Source organism: Apteryx rowi, unplaced genomic scaffold (genome assembly GCF_003343035.1).
Source record: "Apteryx rowi isolate R43461 unplaced genomic scaffold, aptRow1 scaffold_12, whole genome shotgun sequence".
Taxonomy (NCBI): domain Eukaryota; kingdom Metazoa; phylum Chordata; class Aves; order Apterygiformes; family Apterygidae; genus Apteryx; species Apteryx rowi.
Window position 1 is genome coordinate 1,281,534 of NW_020447419.1, and position 22,046 is coordinate 1,303,579.

General features: G+C 41.0%; 1 protein-coding gene across 16 annotated transcripts in view; it reads right to left on the reverse strand.

Moving 5' to 3' along the window:
• UBE2F (ubiquitin conjugating enzyme E2 F (putative)) overlaps nucleotides 1-22,046 on the reverse strand; it is an 85,513-nt gene that overhangs the window by 51,341 nt on the left and 12,126 nt on the right. For 13 of the 16 annotated variants that reach the window (XR_003256962.1, XR_003256950.1, XR_003256949.1 and 10 more), the window contains 3 exons: nucleotides 19,313-19,378; nucleotides 10,402-10,469; nucleotides 1,076-1,146 (listed from right to left, as the gene is read on the reverse strand). Coding sequence is in view for 10 of the 16 variants with exons in the window: in XM_026087205.1 (XP_025942990.1) it covers nucleotides 1,076-1,146; nucleotides 10,402-10,469; nucleotides 19,313-19,378 (205 nt within the window). In the remaining 6 variants the exon portion in view is untranslated. The remainder of the gene's footprint in view (nucleotides 1-1,075; nucleotides 1,147-10,401; nucleotides 10,470-19,312; nucleotides 19,379-22,046) is intronic. The other 3 variants (XM_026087228.1, XM_026087236.1, XM_026087212.1) reach the window with 3 other exon arrangements.

Genomic DNA, 22,046 nt, shown 5'->3' on the forward strand with positions numbered 1-22,046 from the left:
TAGAGTTTTATTAGCTGCTCAGAAGAACGGACAAGATTACTACAGGTACAAGCACTGATAACAGCTTTGTACCTGTTATCAGCTGATGAGCCTAACCTAGCCAATAAGGCATGACAGACTTTGCTATGAAAACTCCTTTTTTTTTTTTTTCCATCGTGACCCTGGGCACAATACTAAAATGACTTTTTTCATCTAGAGGAAAAGAACAGTCAAGAAAAAGTCGTTTTTAAGAAAACACTGATCTGCTACACATGGTGGCAACTGTTCTGGATTTTCAGAAGAGTTTTCCAGCTTGCTATTTTCAGTGCTTATGCTTCATCTAGTTTTTATTTTATGTCCCATCAACTTGAAAAAAAATGACAGCTACGCTTTTCACTGCTATTTATGTTTAGTTTCTGGCCAATTTCACCATCAGGTACTCATGATGAAACGCTCAAATTATGAAGTTTCAAAAACTGATTTTAAAGAAGAAACATTTACTATCAAAAGAGTGCAGCAACATAAGTCTGTTACTTCAGTAAAAGTGAGCTTTTGGGCTTCGTATTTTAACTTAAGCACCCCCCATCTTTAAAGCAAAAGTATCTATTTCATATGTTTTGTTATAACCAGCACATGCATTTCATAGCAGATATTAAGTGTGAAAATAAACAAATGGCAAATATAAAGTCGTTACTGTCAAAGTTCAAGGCGTTTTTTCCCTTTGGGAAATGTAAATGCTTTCCAAGTACTTAACACATTTAGGCATGAAACAAGTAAAGCTTTAAGCCCTCTCACTGAGGATTATTCACCTATGGGAAAAAAGGAAAGGCTAAGTTCAGTCCGGATTGGAGCTTATGCTTTCACCCTAGATAAAATAAAATGTTACGCCCAAACCTAGAGAAGGGGGTTCTAAGCAGTCTCTGCTACATAGCAGGAGCAGTGCTTTCAGTGGATTTCCTGGGTCCCCAAGGGCCACGGGCCCACGGGATTTGCAGAATCTGTTGAGACACTACAGAACGCTGACATGAAAACTACACAGTGTTTTATCACACACACGCAAAAACCGCTGAAGTGAAAAATAGAAAGCTGTTGCTACCTTAAGCAGATTTCTCCYGTCTCCGTAATGTTCGGATGCCAGATTCTTGTCAAGCATTTTACCTTTGGAGGCTGCCAGGACAGAAAACAAGTTAGTGTTATCCTTTCAGATAAAAGCAAATCACTGTTACAAGTTACAGAACTGAAAAGCCAAACATGTTTGACAGTCGCAGCCTAGGCTGGTATGTTAAAGAGTCAGATAATATAATTTACGAGGAGTACCAGCCACCTCTGCCCTTGTAGCTTCTCTCAACTCTTTACAAAAGCTGGGCTGGTGTTCAGCAGCTTCTTAGGGAAAAAAGCGATTTTAAAGGAAGCCCGATCACAGCTTCCCATTTACTCTCCTCTCCTGTCTCCTTCAGGGAAAAAAGCTCTCCATGTTATTCAGGTTCTTAACATTTAATCAGCAAGGCAACAATTTAAATCATAACAACACAGCTACATTTTTTTCTCCCCCCCCCCCCCCGGGCTTATTCAAGTTTTGGGTGTTTGCTAAAAACAGCAGAGGAGCTATCAGTAAGAACTACATCAAAAGAACAGTTTCTTTTAAATAAAGACCCTCCTATTCATAAGCACTCAGAGAATTATCAAGAACACCACTCAAACCCAGACTTAACATGCTAGTGTAAAAAAAMCAGACTTATTCTAAGGCAAGGTCACCAGAATTCTGAATTCCATAGCGGTTTTGACATACAGATTCTTAAAAATCCACTCGCACTTGCTCTGGTTTTGCAAAGTAAATACAGACTGGGGCGTTCAAATGCTAGTAGCTAAGCAACAGCACATTATGCCRTCCCTGCTCTTCAAACGACAGCCTGCAGCTTGCAATCAAGCAGATGATTTCTTAGAGCGGGTATAGCGGTATACATCAACACAGGCCAGTACTGTCCATAACTTCAATTAAATTGCACATTAGAGTTGCGGAGCTACCTTTCTCCGCTGCTTCCCATGACATCTTCAGTCAAGAGACAAAACAGCTCCAACAGTTTTATTTGCACAGTGGCACGTGTTTTGTCTCATTGCTTTGGTCTCAAATTGCCAGCATCTTAGTATAATATTCAGATACATATTCTAAATTCAGCCCAGCTCCCTGGAGACAAGAGGAGCAAATATTTGTGGTATTAAGCAATCAATAATATACCTGTATGGCAATAAGAAAGTGAAATAATGAAGAAACAGCTATCATTACAACCACATCTAAAATTCATAACTCAGACCTTAACTTTTGTCCACGCACGTTTCATGACTGCCCAATGACCACGCAAAACTTAGTCAACACGGGACACCTTCTGCCCAAGGGCTGGGCCACACCACTATTGAAAATTAAGTGGCACATGGAGAACAGTATCAGTCTTTTTATCTCCAAAATCCACAAGTGCCCCCCTTCGAAGTTCCACATCAGCCCCGTCTCCCGCAAGTTATGCCTTCGCACTGTTTTGAAAGATTACGTCTAGTTCCCCAAAAACAGGGAACGCAGTGGTAGTTTTTCCATGCCTGTAGCTCAAGACAATTTCTAACGTACGTGCCTTCAGCCAGGGAACGCAGCAATGAGTAGAAAAAGGTAAGCTGCTTTTACACAAACTAAATCTCTTCAAAAACCACCCAAATCCTCAAAGTCATTTTTATAAGGCTAAACAAGAAAGACAGTCTTTGAAACAAGTAACTCGTTTCTCAATTTTTAGTAATGTGGAAACAAAAGAATTCATTTCTCCTTTTCATCAAAACCCAAAGTGTTTCTCATCTTCAGGATTCAGAAAAAAAATCACTCCTGGCTGTAAAACAAAAGTTCCCTCTCTCAGACAACCGAAACGCTATCAGAAATTTCATCTTCAGATGAGACTTCCCTTTCTCAGAGCTTAGGCTCTAAACCACCTTGGAGTCTTCCTTTACACCACCGAATCTGCGCAAGATTTCCCTGAAAGTACTGTTTCACTTGAACGCCTCCGACTGTCTCGCAGGTGTACGCATGACACTCGCAAGCTGAAGCCTGCACAAATGATCTATTTGTTCACACACTCAGCCCTGGCCTCACATACTGGAGGATGCACAGGTAGCTCAACCTGAGATTTGGGGATCACAACCATGGAAAAAATAGATTTTCTTCTCCAGGTGAAAGCAGCAATCTCTCCCTTCCACTATTCTCTTCCTTTAACGAAGAGCATGGCTGTACAAAACAAGTTGTCAGAAGACCAGAGAGCATGCAAGTTGGAGTATTATTTTATTCCACTCTTACTCAATGGTACAGCATCCTGCTTTGAAAGGGGACCTCCAATTTGCCACAGGTAGCTGTATATAAGCTATCAACTATCCAGAGTAACTGATGTGTTATAAATCCATTCACTCCAAGATATACAGAGAAGGGACACAAAAAACTCAAACCTCAGCCTCTGCTTTCTTCAAGGTCAAGTGGGAATCACTCACCACATCAGAGATTGGATAGGAAACACCAACCAATAAATGAAGTCAATTAACATTTGCAGATCTTGATCAGTCTGGAAAGTCTAATAACTTTTGAGTTACAAGTGTACTATTATGTGTATGTTTAGTCTTTCCTGTAACTCTTTTTTCCCACTTCCCAAGCTTTTTTCTGGAGAAATAATGAGGTTCCTAATATTACAGATCTCAAATTTCTGCTATTTCAAATATTTTGTCTAGACTCTAGATGGTCGGCCCAAAGCATTCTTGTAAACTGCACTGCAACGATGACTCCAAGTTTTCTTCTTTACAGTTTCCACAAAATGGAATTCTCCAAAAGAAGCATTATTAGGAATACCAGTCACAGAGACCAAACTACAACCTAGTCCCACTGTACTGAGATGTTTCCTGTCAGCCCCTCTCCTTTACCAGGCCCTGAAGAGTTCTGAGACGGACTGAAGTTGAGCTTAGCACAGAGCCCAGAGAAATGAGTTAAGGGAAAAACGCAGCCACGTTGCCCTGGGCTTTAAATGGACTATGATTAATCCTGCATTACACAGCTCAACAAGTGGAAGAAGAGCAGCGTTATAGCAGGAGTGGGCCTTAAAACTCATGCAAGAATTGCACAAGGCATGGTGTCAGAGAGTTAAGTTTTATGCCAATGTTAATCCACATCTGTACTATTAGAGTCAGGTTAAACATCAGGTCCCTAATCTTGTAACACCCATGGTTTCAGCTGCATCTGAAAGCAGGAAAGAAGCTATTTCTTTATCAGGAGATCTCACTGACCAGCGCATTTTTCACATTTTCTCCCATCTGCCACTGACCCCTGTTTCTGGGCAGCTGATCAATCAAGAAGAGAGGTGCTCGGGGAACAGATGCTGGAGAGACAGATGTCAAACGGTTTTCCAAATGCTCATGAATGTGCAGCCTATTTCCTGAAAAGAATAATGCTTTAAAATGCCAACTGACAGGTTTGCCAACAGTTTTTAATATTTCTAATGGCCTGATCATTTGAGGAGAAACTACAGAACTGACTCCACTCCCTTTTTCTTTTCATGACCCTGCTTCAACCATCCATATCTGCACCAATTGCTTTCTGTTCTGACATGATGTCCTACTACCACCAAAAAACAGTTTACAGGCTTTCTGGCAAGTAATATTTCACATTGTTAAAGTCTTTCCTTCCCACTGTACATCCATTAAGGATATAAAAGGACAACAGGAAACTGGAAAAGTATGCAATGCATGCAAGGTGATGGGACTTACTCAGCCCTCTCCAGACCAACCTCAGAATCCCATTCCCAGTGGTTCCAGCACCACAGTTTCATACACATACGGATATGCAAACAGGGAGCAGCTATCATAAAAAAGAGAGACTTTTCAAACCAGAAAGGACAAAATTAAGTGTCGATCTTCTAAAGATTTCTAATGCCATAAAAAACTAATGGTTAAACATCCATATTTTTATCATCCTAGTATCTTTTCTCATGGAAGAGTTCCCACTTTAGGGGGAAAACACCTCTCAAGATGAAAACAGTAGTTTCCTCTTTTTTGTATTCAGAAAGTAGACAGTCCTTATGGGAAAAATTAGAGTCCAGAAGATATCAAAAGCTAAGCCTACTCATTCCAAGTCATGCCTTCAAAATGTGCTATAAAAAACAAGAAAACCTTGGCTGTGAAGAGAAATCAAAGGAATTGGAAGAGTTCAGATCCAATCAGAGGATTCTGCACAGGTAATGCCAGGTTTTCCTAAGCTTCTCAAAAGACAGCCAGCCTGGTGTCCCCAGTGCAGAGCATAGCACTAATGGTTTTCCAGTAGAGACTTTTTCAAAAACTGAACACTGATGAAGAGTTGAGTTCAGCTCAATTTCCTATCCATCTATATCCAAATTCCCAAAAAGCTCTCTCTCCCCATCATGAGCAAATTTCGGAAGCAACTGAGAACCAGAGGCTTACTGAAGAAACAGAGCCAAGATGCCCAAGTTCATCCCATACGTGCCCCAAAAATGTCTTCAGAAAGGAAGTCCTCCTTTCAGGATGCTTTTTCCGACTGTCCCTGGAAAGCAGTGGCCTTTTCATTTGGGACTGCACGCATACGCTTGTGTCCTTGGGAGCACAGCCAGTTCTGCTTCCTCCATTAGGACTGCAGTAAGCATCACCTGACTGCTCACCCGGCTGCCACAGAGAAAGGACAAACAGAATTCCTCAGTCTGGCCCCGCTTCCAAAGTGCAAGAGTAAAGAGCGAGCAGCAACTTCAGTATTGAAGCTCTTTGTAGTAGATTCCCACTAACACCTGAACAGGAAAAAAGGTAAGAAAGATCCTGGGTCTGCCTTAACCAGGCAGACAGAAAGGAGATATAAAAAGCTAGAGAGAGGAAGTATTAAAATACAAAGCCTGCAGGTGAGCGTTCAATAGTGTACCAGCCGAACCAACCCACAACGACTGCCAAGGCATGCGACTTCTTGGGTGTTGCCTTCACAGAGCTGCGGTGCAGGAGAAGACTGCTCATGGGCCCCAGGTAGCGTCAGGTCCGCTTCATTTGACTGCGCTGAACCAAACAGCAACCAACACCAACGTTTGCTCAATTATAGCATTAAATTAGCAGCAGTGAAAGTGTAATCGCTGGCACTAACCAACATGAGAATGCACCATTCTAGCACATGGAAGAGCTTCCCTCTTTGGGGAACACTCGGCTTTAGAAAAAGTCCCTTCGTGAGCTCTTACTGCAGCAGCTCACCACTTCTCTCCTCAGCCTTTTTGGAAACCACAAAGCGAGATGCAGCCTATCAAACTGCAGGAGTGGGATGATACAATTAAATTACTAATAGCACTGTAATGCAAATGTACCTGAACCATCCTTGCATGTCCAAGAACTGAATAAAAATAAAAACCCTTCCCATTATTCAAGCTCAGTTGCTTTCTAAAATGATCCACCTCTCCAAGAGCTTAAATAGGTTTAGCTAATTATGAACTTACTGGAAGAACCCTTATAGTATTTTATTACCTTACAGATAATTCTAATAAACATTTCCAATACCMAAGCACAGCAGAAGTCTCTGATTAAACTCTGGCTGCGTGCTCCGGGCACAAGMAAGCAGCAGCACTTCAGAGCAGGGCTCATCCCAAAGCATCCATGCTGCAGAGCATCCCTCTTACGTTTCAGGCTCCTGAATCTTTGCACTAAGGAATTTTATAGCCTCGATGCCCAAAGTCACTGTATATCGTAACCAGTCATACACAAAGCACGAGCATAAGTTACTTCCCTATACTCACAGATTCACTGCTCGTCAAGAAAACAGCTCAGGCTCCAGTGACTTGCTTCCTGGGCAGAATAGTGTGTCATGACTACAGTTCACAACACAAAGTCTTCCAAGTTTTCCTCCTTTAATTATTTATTTTATCCTCTTCCACTATACCACTGCCTACACCTCCGTTTCTCTTTCTAGCGCAAAAGCTGAATGCTTGCTTATGAGGAATGAAAGGGGGGAAAAAAAGAAGAATTCCTCAGAGGAGCAATGAACACACAGAATTTTGGCAACAACATACTGCAGAAGTTAAAGGATGCTGTTACAGAAATTGCACTATAAATTATGCATTTTATAGCTTTAAAAACAGATGTTCTTTTCTTCTGCAGGCTAAAGAAATTAGATAGAAAATGGATGCAGGCTCTGAGACAGAGCTGTAACGACTTGCCAGTCTCGTCTGGTATTTTTACTCCCTATTAACAAGCATCTTCAGCACTACCGCAAGGAGCTTGATGCAGAAGTATGACATCCCAACCTTGCTTGGGGGTTGAAAGAGCACTGGCAACTCTGACGCGCTCTTTTAAAGACATCGCCACTATCGATTCCAGTCAGACTCTGCCTGGCAGAAAACAAACCATGGCTTCAGCATAACTGTCCCAATATTTGTGAATATGTGTTGTTTTAATACCATTAATAACCTGACCATACTTCAACATTCAACCATCTGCTTTTTTTCTTTTTAACTGCACAAAGGCTCACCTGCATAGAGACGCTCAGAATTTAGAAACCCCTAATTAATATTGAGCACCGAACCATAACAAACCAGAAGAATTTTTAATTACTGCAATTTAGAATTAAAAAAGAAAAAAAAAGATCAAAATTAATGCCCAGTTCTCCTTTCAACACGTAGTAAGTACCTCCCCACAACAATGCTGTTTGGGCGAACACCATAAACAGAAATTTAAGAAATTAAGAGGAGTATATATTGCATATTCTTCCCTTCTGCTTTAATTATCACTCGGCATTGCCCCGAAGCTATTAAGCTGCTATTACTGAAGATGACTAAAAATCAGAGAGGTGAGAGCATGAGAGGGCCTCCCCCTTTATCATGAATGCCATGTTTCTCRGGTATGTACGTGATGGCACAGTTTATTCAGGTTAGAACAAGGATGTAGTCATTTTAAATTACCAACTTTGTACTTACAGCATGTGCATAACCACACACATAAGCTAGCAAATTGACCTATACCACAGTGTGAAATTCTTCGGTGAGGTTAAGGGGAACTTAAAAGCTTTAAAAAACCCACCATAGCTGCAAAAGCTTTAGCTAAAACACCTACATACACTAATAGAAGTATAACAATAAAGACAGATATGATTGTAAACATTGTTTTGAAGAAGAAAAAAAGTGTGATGGTCCTTTGTGTGTGTGTGGGGGGGGACACAGATCAAGACCTGTTCCCTGAAGCTATATAAGACAAAAAAACCCTTCTACCAGTAACTCAGAGTTCACTAGAAAATATTGCCAAATGTTGCCTGCTTTCCTTGACCAATATTATTATGAAGGGAGAGCATGATTATTGGGAAAGGAGCAGGAAAATTCATAGCTGTTTCAGAAATGCTACTGTCCTCCACGGGCATGAACTTTTTTTTTAAAAGAAATATGGTGCATATTCCATATATCTACAGACTATAAATAAGGGAATATTAGAAAACTTATGAAGGCATCTTCTGGAATGCAAATCCAACTTCACTTTCAGAAACATAACCTTTCTACTCTGCTAATAGTGTTAATGCTCTGTTCTCCAAGCTTAGTCTGGGAATTCAAGCTATTAAATTCCAAAAGCCTGCACCTCCTTTGTGTGTGTATATATAAACAGTCACGTAAATAATGCTGTGACTGCAACTACAACACATATATGATGCTGTATTTAGGCTTGAGGCTTCTAAACACAGGAGTCAAAGGTCTTCTCAGATATGTTTCTCTAGTATCCTCCCCTACACATTCTTCAGCCCCTCTAAAATGAGGACTCTGAACTATCAACGCCAAGAGTAAGAAAACACAAGGATGCAAAAAGGTTACAAAAGATTACCTAAAAATGTTCAAGCTAAACCAAAACGAAGCTTCATTCTTCCTGCAATTCATACATCTAAACAYGAATATTGCAACTTAAATGCTCAAATGAGTTTCCTTGCATACCAAATTATCAGAATAGACACCRGCAGGAATAATTCATGAGAACGAGACTTCTGCCTCAATTGTTTTCCACTTCTGGAGGTAATCTTGTTCTTTTGACAGCTAAACTCCAACAACAAAGTCTGAAGTTATTTCTATTGCAGGTGCACCTCCCCCTCTCTTGTTAGGATCTGCAATTTGAGTAGAATGAAATCATGAAATACTGAAATTTTTCATGTTTGAAAAGGGCAAGTTGTCTGAAGCTTTCTATTATCTATAGTAAGACRTGGCAATCATTTGGAGGTCCTCTGAAAAACTCTTTGCTGAGTATCTGTTGAAATASTTATTTAAGATACTCAATTAAACAGCCTGAGAGAGAACAAGCAGAACTGCTGGAGCRAGCAGGAGGAGGCCACTTGTACTATCTGTGCTTTACATGTCCTCCACTGTTTGTTCTGAAAAGGACAAAGTCCAACATCAGAACGATCAGCACAAGTTTGAAGGCCCCAAAAAACCAAAAAGCAATTTTTTTTCCTTTCTGTTTACCTGTTTTGTTCTCTTATAGATTTACTATTTCTATGAGAATAATCATTAAGTGTAGGTCTCAAGGATAATTAACAACGGAGAACAGATGAGAGTGGGACCTCAGCCAAAAGGGAGATCCTTAGGTCTGACTAGTTTGCACTTCCAAGCAGCTTCTGCCAGAGGGTTGCAAATCCGTTTTTTTCTTTTTCCTTTTTTTTTTTCATTTCTTTCTTTCTTCTTCCCTTAAGGAATACTGTCCTTGAGGCAAGGAAAGCTAACCAAACACTGGACTGCAAGAGTGTAGCCAGCAGGTCAAGGGAACAGGTAATTTCCCCTCCCTGGGACTTTGAGACTGCATTTGCAATACTGCGTCCCATTTTGGGCTCCCCAGTACAAGACGTATTGATAAGCTGCAGCAAGCCCAGCACAGAGCCGCTAAGATGGTTAAGAGTCTGGCAGAGGTTGAGGGATTTGGGTTTGTTCAGCCTGGARAAGAGAAGGCCAACGGTGGGAACCTCATTGCTATTTACAGCTACCTAATGGGAAGCTAGAGAGAAGGTGAAGACAGACTCTTTTCAGAGGTGCACAGCGCTAAGACAAGAGGCAACAGACAAGCTGCAACAAGGGAATTCTGACCAGATAAGAAAAAAAAGTCCACACCGAGGGTAATGAAACATTGGAACAGGGGCCCAGAGAGTGGAATCAGTCCTCGGAGATTTTCAAACAKTGACTGGACAAGGTCCGAGTAACCTGATCCAACTTTAATACTACTCCAGCTCTGAGCAGGTGACTAGATGACCTCCAGAAGTCCCTTGCAACCAAGATTTTTCTATGATTCTATGAAATTTTAGCAACAGACAGAAGATCCTCTCTTAGTCTTAGTGCCAAGCTCCCTTTGAAGTCCTATTACATGGAAAGGAAATACAAAATGACAACTATTAGACTAATGACAAATACTCACCACCATATTGTAGGCATCAGGAACTTCAGTTTCAAATTGAAACTTTCCACCTTGGTAATAGCCCTCATCTAGTAAAACAAACAAACAAAAACCACAATACAGATAGTTAAATAAGAGAARAGAAACCGATGTCATGTAAAACAAAATACCTGTCATTAAGAAGCATTCAGTGAAAACCCCATGCAGTTATTTTAATCTTTGTAATCTACTTATACCATAATACTCTAATGTCATCTAGTAAAATTACACTTGAAAGCATATTCGTCATCCTATTTTTTTGTGACTACCCCTTTCTTTTTAAGATTATATGCCCAAATGTTCTTGTTTTTAGATGTTCTTCTATATTACCCTCTTCAACCAGATGAAAGCCAGTCTCTTCCCATTATTAATATCCCTTCCTAAAGGCCAACTCTGAAATCATTTGCCAACAATAACCATAGCAAGCAGTATGACATCTTCTGAGTCATCCCTGGAATACAATTCCAGCTAGTAAAATAAAGATGCCTTCTTTTGCTCTCTAAAGCATCTCTTAGGATAAATGAGAGTGAAAAATAAGAAAACCCACTCACATACTGAAAACAAAAGAAAGCTAGTTTTGTCTTTGCAACACACACCACTATTGCAATGAAGAGATCAGGTGGTCAAATAATTAGCACAGTATCAAGTTTTGTAGAAAGCATGTATAAAAATTCAATTCAAAATATGCTGCTTTTCACCTTATTCTCCCAAATGTTAGCTTTATCTATTACTGTGTAAATACTAAAGGTTATTCTTACATTCACCACACTTCACTTCCTCTAAAAAAAGTCATCACCTTCCAATTACCGGACTTCTTCCTATGGGCCCTAATTAGGGAGGAAGTGAGAAAAAAGCTAGACAGATGTCTCCATTTCTAGAGGAAACTAAACTCCTGAGCCAGGCTCACAGGCAGCACAGTAAGGGTCGAATCACTGTCAGAGACAGAACTAAAGTAGGAGGGTGCCCCGTAGCTTTGAGACACCCCCGAAGGGGTAACTGCAGCTATCCAGGCACCTTAYGCCCGTCACTCCACATCTAGCCAGATCAAGCAATATGGGAGACAGATGAAATCAGGCATAGATAAAAGGAAAGCAATACACATGGGGGGGGGGGGTAGAAACAGCATTTCACAGACGAAACGATAGCTCTGAGCCGATCGTTGGCACGTAGAATCTAGATCTGGGGTGACATGACAGATTGTTTCACGGAGACCTCAGCTCAGGACCCTGCAGCAGCCCATGCAGTCAGTCACGTGCTGGGATTCACCCGGCACATGGTCTTCCACTTAGTTCACTGTTCTGCCCCTGCTGAGTCCAGAGTGCAATCCTTAAACGGCGTGTACACTCCTGCTCCCTTCACCTTGCAGTATTTATTACTGCTGGAAAAAGTACAGCGAAAGTAACAACAATARTCAAAGTTACAGAGCAGTTGTTGTTTAATAAAAGCTTCCATAAGCAGTAGGAGAGAGGACTCGGAAAGGAAGAGAGTATTTGGTGCATCTCAGTGACAAGCAACRCAGAGGGTAACAGGGATGGGTCGTTCACTGTCTCTTCCAATACAAGAGCTTCAAAACATGAAAAGGAGGCAGTTCTTCATTCATGAAGGCAGCAGTAGAATTGCTGTCCRCTGGGAGAATACATGGGAGAAAGTCTATGTTTGCCTTGTTCTTACACTGCCCTGCACATCCACTTAMGCCTCCTCCCAGCCCAGAGGGCACCGTCTTCCCCCCATCCTCAAAAGCTTTGCAGCAGAGATTTGGTTAACTCACAGGAGCCAACAGTCCCAGAGTGACCCTGGAGAAACCGCCTTCCTGATCACAGTACCAGGTGAAACCAAGYTAGATGAACCTTTGATTGAATTCCCATGTTCATACGAACAAAATTCTGCCACACAGTGGACATACGATACGTGCTACCACGACACCAACCCTTGGAAAGACATGGTTACACACTGCTTGCTAAATGCATGTTAAATCCTGTTCAGCCACATCTTCCCCAGACTCRTGCTAACAATCACGTCATGAATAATACGGATGTCGGCGTGCAACAGCACGCTTCACGGTGTACTACAATAAAAGAGCAAGGTCGCTTCTCTGAGTGGCAATTATCCTAGATGATATATCAGTYAGGAAAACCTGCCTGCCTCTGTCAACTTCAGATTCAATACCGAATTATTCAAACTGCCAAATTCCAAAATATGAAGCTTGAAAATATCTAGTTGCGTTTAACCAGAGATTAAAATAGATAATAGTCAATCTGCAACTCTTGAGATTTCTGTGCTTGGAAGCCGAGAYGCTCACAAGTGATGTGGAATGGGTCTGTCTGAYGTAGCAACTATTGTGCCTTTTTCAYTAAGAAAGGGACGCRGATAGGTACCCAGTCCACACTGAAGGGTTATGACTCCTGAGGAACGCTCTTGTCCAAATTACTTCAAGTACTCTAGCTCTCTGGATCATATGGTATCAGCTATGGTGAAGACCTGAGGGTCAGGAACGCTCGTCACCCTTACGTGACAGTCTTAATATTATTTTTAAAACCCACATCATAAAAAAGGTTCTGTAAAGCAATCCATAGTTTAGAGAAACCTTAAAAATAGCAAATCAAGTTGTAGATTTTTTTTTAAATAGTCTAGCTCATTCCAAAATGCACACACACACAGAAAAATCTCTAGCCCTCAATATACTTCATCAAAATCCTCTTTCAAGATAACATGTCTTCTGCACCTGTCCCCTTCTCAGTCCCTATATGGATCTCACATGACCTATTTTCTCCTCCCAGCCAACACACCATATTAACCTGCTCAGCTTTCATTCCACACTACAATCTCACCACAAGCTTGTAGCTCATCCTCACCACAACTGCAATAATCACAAGACTGCAGCCAACTCCTACTATCCTTCTCTTTGTGACCTCTCTCCAGCTGACCAACCCAAGAGAAGAGGGAATCACTCTGCTAAACAACACAAATGCTCAATTGTAGGAGGAAGCAAGCCAGTCGTGGCTGGTGCTGCCAAGATCAGACTCAAATGCACGCTAAGCCCAGTGTGCCACACCAAAAAAAAAATCTGTGCCCAAGGACCAGAGGAGACATTGGGAAACATGGTGTGGTTTGGTTTCTCCCAGGAGCTTCTGTGTGGACCACTGACAGAATCAGTGCATTGAGTATCAACATGAATTTTTGGCTCCAATAACAGCATAGACACAAAATATGAAAACAAAACATGGTTGGTTTTCTCCATCCCACACAGTAACACTTACAGCTGTCTCCACAATGAACTACTGATTTCTAGCACCTCACCCACCCAGATCTTTAGTCATCCTACGTACATGCATGAAACTGCAAGCCTTAGCCATTGCAAACCTTGCTTTAATAATCTGCCCAGCACACACTRTTCAAATACATTCTCCATTTCCATTCCAAAGCAATTTTGGAGTATGTCTCATTGATCAAGCAGTTTTGTCAGGCAAAATACACTTTACCAGCAAGAAAGTGCACATGCACCAATTCTACAGAGAGGAGAAAAAAAAAAGGGCAGGTCAAAGCATTTACATTTGTCCCCCCCCCCAAAGAACTGAGATAAAAAACAGTAAAGTAATCCTTTACTAAAGAAACAGATGTATAAAGGTGATTTATACCAACATCCTTTTGATGAAACTGCTCCCTGCCAAATCTGCAGAATGCACAACAAAGCAAGGCAGTAATGGTTTCAGAAAAGAACAATTACAGAAACGCTCTAATATTTCACCTGGGAGTTCAAACAGCCAAACCACCACCACGTTACCCTACAGGCGCAGCTAATTGTTTCAGTGGGCACGATACAACAGACAAGAAGCGCTGTAAAGGACTTCAGCGGTTCTTACAGTACAAGCCACGAACCTCAAAGCCTTCCATAAAGAAACTCCAAGGGAGGAGAGTTTGCCAAAGACCGTCAGCTTCCTGCCAGCCAAAGAGCAGGAGAAGAGTCCTGCTCCACACCTCTTTGCACCCCAAGACACCAGGACCAGCGCCTCTGCAACACCCAGGACCGTTACAGTAAGCAAGCACGGACAGCAAGATCATTGCAACGTTGCTCAAGAGATGCACAGAAATAAAACCAGCTGAGCAGCTCTTCTTCACTAGTTCTGCGTGCATGGGCAGGAGTGGGGCGAGCTCAAGGCAGCCCCGCTTCTACCCAGCTCAGGTGGGAGCACAGTGCCCACAACCAGGAGGAAATCGGACATGGCAAGTTCAGCTGAAGGGGGCAGGACCAGCCTGGCCCTCTTCCTCTGCAAGAACTACCATGACAAAAAGAACACACCATCTCTTGCAGGAGTACTGAGATGAACTGGACACAGAGGGGTTAAATGATCCCCAGAGGCAGGACCAGGCAGTGAAAGAACACCCTTTGGTCAGCAAAAACATAGCTTAGATGTCCAGGCGTTTTATAACTGCATGCATTGCTTTATTTTTATCTTCTTTTATTCATTTTACTGTGGTCTACATAAGGCTGAAAAATCACTGGAAGTCTTAGAGCACTTCAGAGTCTGTATCCCACCTGCAGGTATTTTTCATGCACTACACAATCAATTCCCCCCGCCTCAAAGACAGATCAATACTCATCACTGTCTTGTATTATAACTTTTAACTCCTCATTTTATGTTTCTGGTTTACCTTGGCATCAATCAATGCTAATACTAACAAAAAAATGCATTGGATACCCTACTTTTTCTGTTACAAAATAAACTAGGACACATTTACCAAATAGAGGAGCAGCAAAGCATCCCTTCCTCCCCCTTTTTACAATTCTCCCTGTATGTTTGTAAATCTTTCCTCTAAAGCAGCAGTCAAGCATGCAACTCATTACAAATCACTCAAATTTGCATTAAAAATTCGTATCCCTGGAGAGCCCCCGTACGCAGCCAGAAATCATGCAATGCATTAACAAGACTGTAAGCCTTCAAGATGAAGCTGCCTTACAGCATCGCAAATAAAGTAACTCTGTTTTCCCACGTGGTTTTCTTTCCCTTTGTCCCGCAAGAGTCGGACTGGGACGGGGACCCTCTATTTGTTACTCACATGGAAGTGACTGACAAAAACTGAAGTTCTGGCAAAGTTAATAGTGAGGAAAGGGCTGTAAATAAAGCAGGCAACTGAAATAGCCTTAGAGCATAACTTCTGAAGTTGGTCACTGACAAGGGACTTGTGCAGGAAGGGAATAAGTGAGTGCCACTGCTCCAGTTTTCCTACTACTTAAATTTATGTCTTTAAGCTGTATTAACAGGGGAAGTATTCCTCCTCGCTTTGTCTCAAGTTTCACGTATTATTAACAACATTATTAACAATTCGGTATTTAACTCAGTTTGTGTTTGTAAGGTGTTTTGGTGGTTGAGAGTGCTGTGAAACTATTAAGTTCTATTACTTCCAATTTATCCCTTGAAATGGAAAGGCAAGATAATTAGGACAGGCCACAAAGGATGCGCTTTCGCTAGCGGCTCCTAGAATAAGCAGCATTGAAATGCTCAGCCATGCTCACCGACATTTGTCATCTCATGGCATGCAAAACAGAAGAAAGCCTCTATTAACTCCCTGAAGAATGAGATGCAAAACTAATCACACGACCCCAGACTGCCCCAACTGCCTGCCAACTATAGGGAAGCCACATTAACTTTGCACATTCCTCTAGTTTTCTTCATGTGCAAGCAACCTAAATCCACACGCTGCCCCCCACCAGTGATTACTACGTCCTACTCTCAGCATCCGATTTTGTACTCCCAATATCAGTGTAGCAGGCAGACTCCGCCTGCCTTCCAGGCAGCTCATTTTTCCTAGCTTTTGATCTAACACGCTACTGGTTACAAAATAAGAACAGAGGCAACTGTCCTGGTAAGGACATTTTTACAGGACAGGACAATTAGTTCAGACTACAGAAGGAGGAAGAAGCTCCAGGCAGCAGGGAAAGTCAGCAGCATCTGCCCCAGGAACATGCACGTTTTAGTGCCACAATGGACAAACTAAGTTTTTCCTGTTTTCTACTGTTGCAAAAAAACCTATCACATAACAGAATCTGAACTTCTCAGAGCACAAATTTAAATAAAATTTATTATGTGAAATAAGCAGTCACCCTTGTCAAGATTTGCTACAAATACATTTTCATTTGGCACTGCCTGTCATCAGAATAGTCTTGTGATATTAAATACAGAAACGTTATGGTAAGAAGCAGAGAACAAGGGAGCTGAAGCTTTACTCTACACACCCCGAAGGTATTTCTGCTTGACATGGATGGTAAAGTTCATTTCTCATTTAAGTTGTGAGAACCTAAAAAAAGGTGCTTTCATTGTCCTTTCAAGACCAGCCACATTCAACGTGACTGCATAAAACCAAGTCCCCAAGAACAGACTTTGCCTATAAAATCAGGTATGGACACTGACCACAAGTGCCATTTCTTGTGTTAAAAAGCAGATTCAGCTGGTACCTCCACAGTACCCTGACAGTCAGCTACTGTGAGAAACTGTCCTGGTGTAACACTCCTCATAAATTGTATTGACAGAATTAGTTCTAGTGTTAATCAGAATATGAAACAACTTAAAATATTATATCAAGATAACACCACAATTATCACACTATTACCAGCTTTGCCACAGAAGGATGCAATCTCTGTAATCGCAAGCGATCAAACTCCRCACCCTAAGAAGTGGGCCTACGAGAAGCTCCTCACTATGCAGACCATCAAACCTAGCCTATACATACTTACTACACGGGCCCCAACAGCGAGGACTGCAAGGCGGCATTTGATATTCCCTGGCAGCAGCAGCTGGGCTGGGCCCAACGCTTGCTCTGCAATTGGAGCTGCAGAGCTATTTGGAAAGCACTCCCTTAAGAGCCAGATGTACGAACTGAATTTTGAGAAGTAACTCGGCTGCTCAACATTAGAGACAATTCCAGGCAGAAGGAAAAACTGCCTCTTCCTCCTGAACATCGAGATTCACGTAACATTTAGACACTACAATAACAGTTGCCTCAAGCAACAATTTTTACCCATTTGAGCCAGAAAAATTCTGAGAACCACCTAGCTGCCTCTCTGCTATCCCAAAGAAAACTAAGATTTAGTACACTCTAGAGCAAAACCTTTTCAATAATAAAACTAGTCAGAAAGCTACCAAGATTTTCTTGTTATGTATTACATTCTGCCTTTAGAGAGCTGTGCTAAGCTGCAGCTGATCACAAGATTCTGTACCTGAATTATGCACAGCTGAAAATAGATGTTTACTTCGGTCAGACTGCAACTGCAGAGACTTCAGCTGTGCGGCTATATTTAGAGTAACAAAATGTTAATTAAGATCATCTCATTCCCAAGATCATTTGAGCAATGAAGCTAGCACAAAATCCATGTGCTGCAAGGCCTGTCTTCTGGCTGCAACACCTTGCTGAGCAGCAGTTAAGAGACAAAAAACTGATTATATATTAAGACACCTTGAAATTAATATAAAGAAGCTATCATTGCTTCACATTCAAGACATTCTTGACTTGCATCAGGATGACCTTGTAAAGTCAACTCATTTCCAAACTACAGTAAGTAGTATCATATAAACCAAGGAGCATATAATTGGTGCAATGACAGACTAGCACTCACCACATATGTGGGAATATATCTTCTATACAGAATAAGGTGTTAAAAGTTCCATATTTGCACTTTCATTTATTATTTTGATTATACCGAATAGGGCAGTCTAACTCTTTTTTCCATCAGAGAAAAATTACATGAACGGGCATCTTAACAAAGACCACCCAAGATTTCTACTGCCAAGGAAGTGCTAGTTGATCCTGGCTAATACGTAACAACAGTGACATCTAGTGCCCGTTTGGGATCAAGATACTGGATTATCAGAAACATTCCTGTATTCCTACACTTGCATCCCACAAGCATACGTCATTATTTGTACAGGTAAGACACCATGAGTGACACACTGCATCTCAGTTCTGCTGTCACTAAACATCTACAGAAAATGCAGACCTACAGAAATCAGTTGGCAGGGAAATACTGATCCCAGCACAGGCTAACACCCAACTTGAACGTTGTAAAATGTACCGCATAGGTAAACGCTCTCATTTAAATAGCTGCACAAAGCCTCAAAGATAAGACCCAGCAATAGGAGGTGTATCTGAAGTTTAAGTAGTTAATCTTCCATACAACTTCATCCACAAAACACACAACTTTTCATTCTAAAATGAACAGCCTTAATTATATGAGCAACAAGCTCTGTAATTTCAGATAGCTATTAAGAAACTCACCTGGAAATAATGAATTCTGGAAAAGCATTACTGAGTCTTCAACTTTTATTTAACAGCATGCCAGCAAGAGCTCCACAGTATACTTAAGTGGTATTAGCAGTAAAAGGCCTAATTTCCACATACTTCCAATATTCAAAGACTAAGAGGAGACTCCCACATGTTAAACATCTTCAGACATGCATATATTTGAAGTTTTATAGCAATGTTATATCTGTCATCTTTCTTTTCAACTCTACAGAATCAACCAATTGGTGGAAAAGAATAAATCCACAACATAACAGGGCTGTAATACAGCAATTTCTCTAGACATTGTCCAAGATTCTTCTCAGCAACAAAACAATGAGGTTCAAAATTGGCTGAAAGAAAAAAATGTTTTCAACCAAAGTGAGCAAACAAGACCTGAACACTTCCTAAATCTGCTTAAATTTTAACCACTGTTTTCAGTGGAACTTGGTTCTCAAAATCCAGCCCAATTTCTCCACTGCTGCTACAGTCATTGCATTACACACCATCTTCTTTTGACTATTGTCAAGAAAGTTTATTGGATTTTTGAGTAAAATCTTGTACTTAGGTTTGCTAAACACAAAMACTCATAGAAACAAAACCAACATGTTTAGAAAGTTACCTGGGATTACAGTTAGCTGGAAGTAATGAAGCTTGTTTGGGTCAGGAAAATTCACTTTACATGTACCTGCAAAGAAAATAATAAGTCTGCATCAAACAATTGTATTTCCATTGTTAGGAAACCAAACATATCATCCTTCATACACTCCAAACTCGCTCCCCGATTAATCCTTACATTCCAGACAATTGATTTCCTATACTTTGTAAGTGCCTCTTCCCTACACAGGTACAGATCAGAGCTCCCTACGCCAAGTCACCTGCAGTAATGGCACTTCACTCCTTGAGCTGTGAGAATGAATAAGTATTTCCTTTCAGTATACCATGTTGTCTCAAAGACCTTAACATGCCAAAGGAGTTGGTCTTCTGCAGAAGCATCAGCTATATGTTAAGACAACAGCACGCAGAACCAGCATGGTCTCCTTAAAAGTTCTTAAATGGTAACATGTATATTTGATAACACATTGCAGCTTGTGAGGAGTTATGCCCCCAACCTATGCTAATAAAGGACTGTTTACACCTGTAAGGTGTAATGATATAAGTTTTACTGGAAACCTCATCCAAAAGCCAGTGAAGTCTCCGTTCAGCTGTTACATTGAACAAATTTCTTTATCAATCTAACTTAGTGTCACAGCTGGCCTAATTCATTACATCCAAGAATGAGTTTTGAAATCACATTAGGCTTTCAGATCCTTACACTGTCCCTTCAAAAAATTCTTAGAAAATAATTTAATAATAGTAAATTTTTCGGCTTTTGAACTAGAATAAAAAGGAGAGGTCCATGTTTCACAGTTACATAGTTTTACTGTTTTTTAGAGTGAGTTTTGTTAAAGATGTCCTATTAAAAAAGGACTTAAGGAAAAAAAGAAGGCTAGCATTCTGTTTTGGCATCCTGCACCCTTTAATCCATCAGGCAATGCTTCTCCTTTTCAGGGCATCACAGTCAGCCAGGAATGACTTGAATCTGATGAACTGACTGCTCCAGAATCAGCTGCTGACAGTGCAGTTTCAGAGCAATTGCAGCTACTACGCTGTTTGCAAACTTGCGTAACCACGCGGCTGGAAAGCAAACAGACACCGCAGGCACATACGGCATTCCAGCTTGCCTGATGATAGGCACGCACAGCTACTACACGTTTCTACTCTRCGCGATACCAAAGAGCTTCAACTCCCATATCTCCAAACATACTGAGTGCTCACCCTTTTCTACTACAGGGCTTCCAATAGTTAACTATTTTTTCCTTTGGTATCTTCCAAATGCAAGATAGAAAACTACCAGGGTAAGCTTTTTTCATGTGTGCTTTATTTATGTTCTATGTAAGCAACTACACACATTAACTAAGAGGGTGGAGCATGCTTACAAAGCAAACACTGCATTCTCACACTATATGAACTTAAGGAGAACAATTAGAAGAACAAGTGTGAAGAGATGTCAACCTCAGAGGCTGTCTGGGGGCTGTTACGAAACTCGTCAGTGGTTTCTGTACAACGTAACAGCCCTCTGCTTGCAACTGAAGACGCAAACCCTTCTCACGCACAAAACCAGCCTTTCTCGATCACAGCAGAGTCAAGCTGGCACTAGAAGAGGTGAACATCCATGGATACGTTATGATCCGTATTAGGCAGCCTTTAGCTTCTGAATCTGTCAAGCCGGCTGTACTTTTTGCCTTTGTCAAGATGAACAGCACTAGAGGTGCGGACCTTATCTGTGTGAAAAAGTACTACATAACTGAAGTTGTCCACAAACCCTAGTGAAGCGTTCGCATTTTAATAACTATAAACTCTGATGTACTTTTCTCTAGCATTCATTATCCTATAGAAAAGCCTATGCGATAAAATTTAACAAAAGCTAAAACTACTCAGTGTGAACTTTCTGTAGGATTGTCTTTAAGAAAGAAGAGGACAAACAAAGGAAGCGTTAAGTAATGCTTCTTCATGCCCTCCCTTTTTGAAGCTTCTGTTCAGTACTTTTTTTGCTCCTAATTCTTCCCATAAGGCCCTCTATACTGAAAAAGCTTGGTTTTTCTTGAGATCCAAGAGCTGACCTGGATTTAGAAGTGTTAGGAAAAAAAAAATATATATATATATACACACACACACAAACTCTCAGACTGCTGCTCCTGCCTCTTCCCCTGCATGGGAAGCACCTTAGACTACTCTGAAATAAGAACATGCACCACGGGAAGCTATGCAGAGCAAGTGATGGGCTCTAAAGATGCCTCTAAGCCTACTATGCAATARCTTGTTTTGCTTGCCCGTATGCCAAGTATGGGCTGCAAAATCGCACAGACACAAAATGATGCTGTCCTGGTCTACGCTTGAAGGCAAGGAGTGCTCAGCAACAACTCAGCTTTACTGTCAACACCCCCTCTTAGCAACAACTACAGAGCCCTAGGAACTTCATGCCCTTTTTATAAAAGACTTTGTTTTGCTGCCCATTACCGAACTAGYTTCTCTCTCAAGCTAAAGATCAAAATATATATTTATATATATAATTTGAATTTTAACTACTTATCCTCAGCTTTGGAAGCAATGAGTAATTTACCCTGTACTTTTAAAAACCTATTTTAAAGTACACATTAGTAGTGTCTGCTTGTAGCAAAAACATACATTACAGGTGAGATTCCAGGGCTAAAACCACACCATCTTGCTTTTTTTTAGGAATACAGATTATGTTTTTTAGTATTTTCTATTATTAACCAGCATGTCAGATTACAGCTTGCGTGTGAAATGAAAGA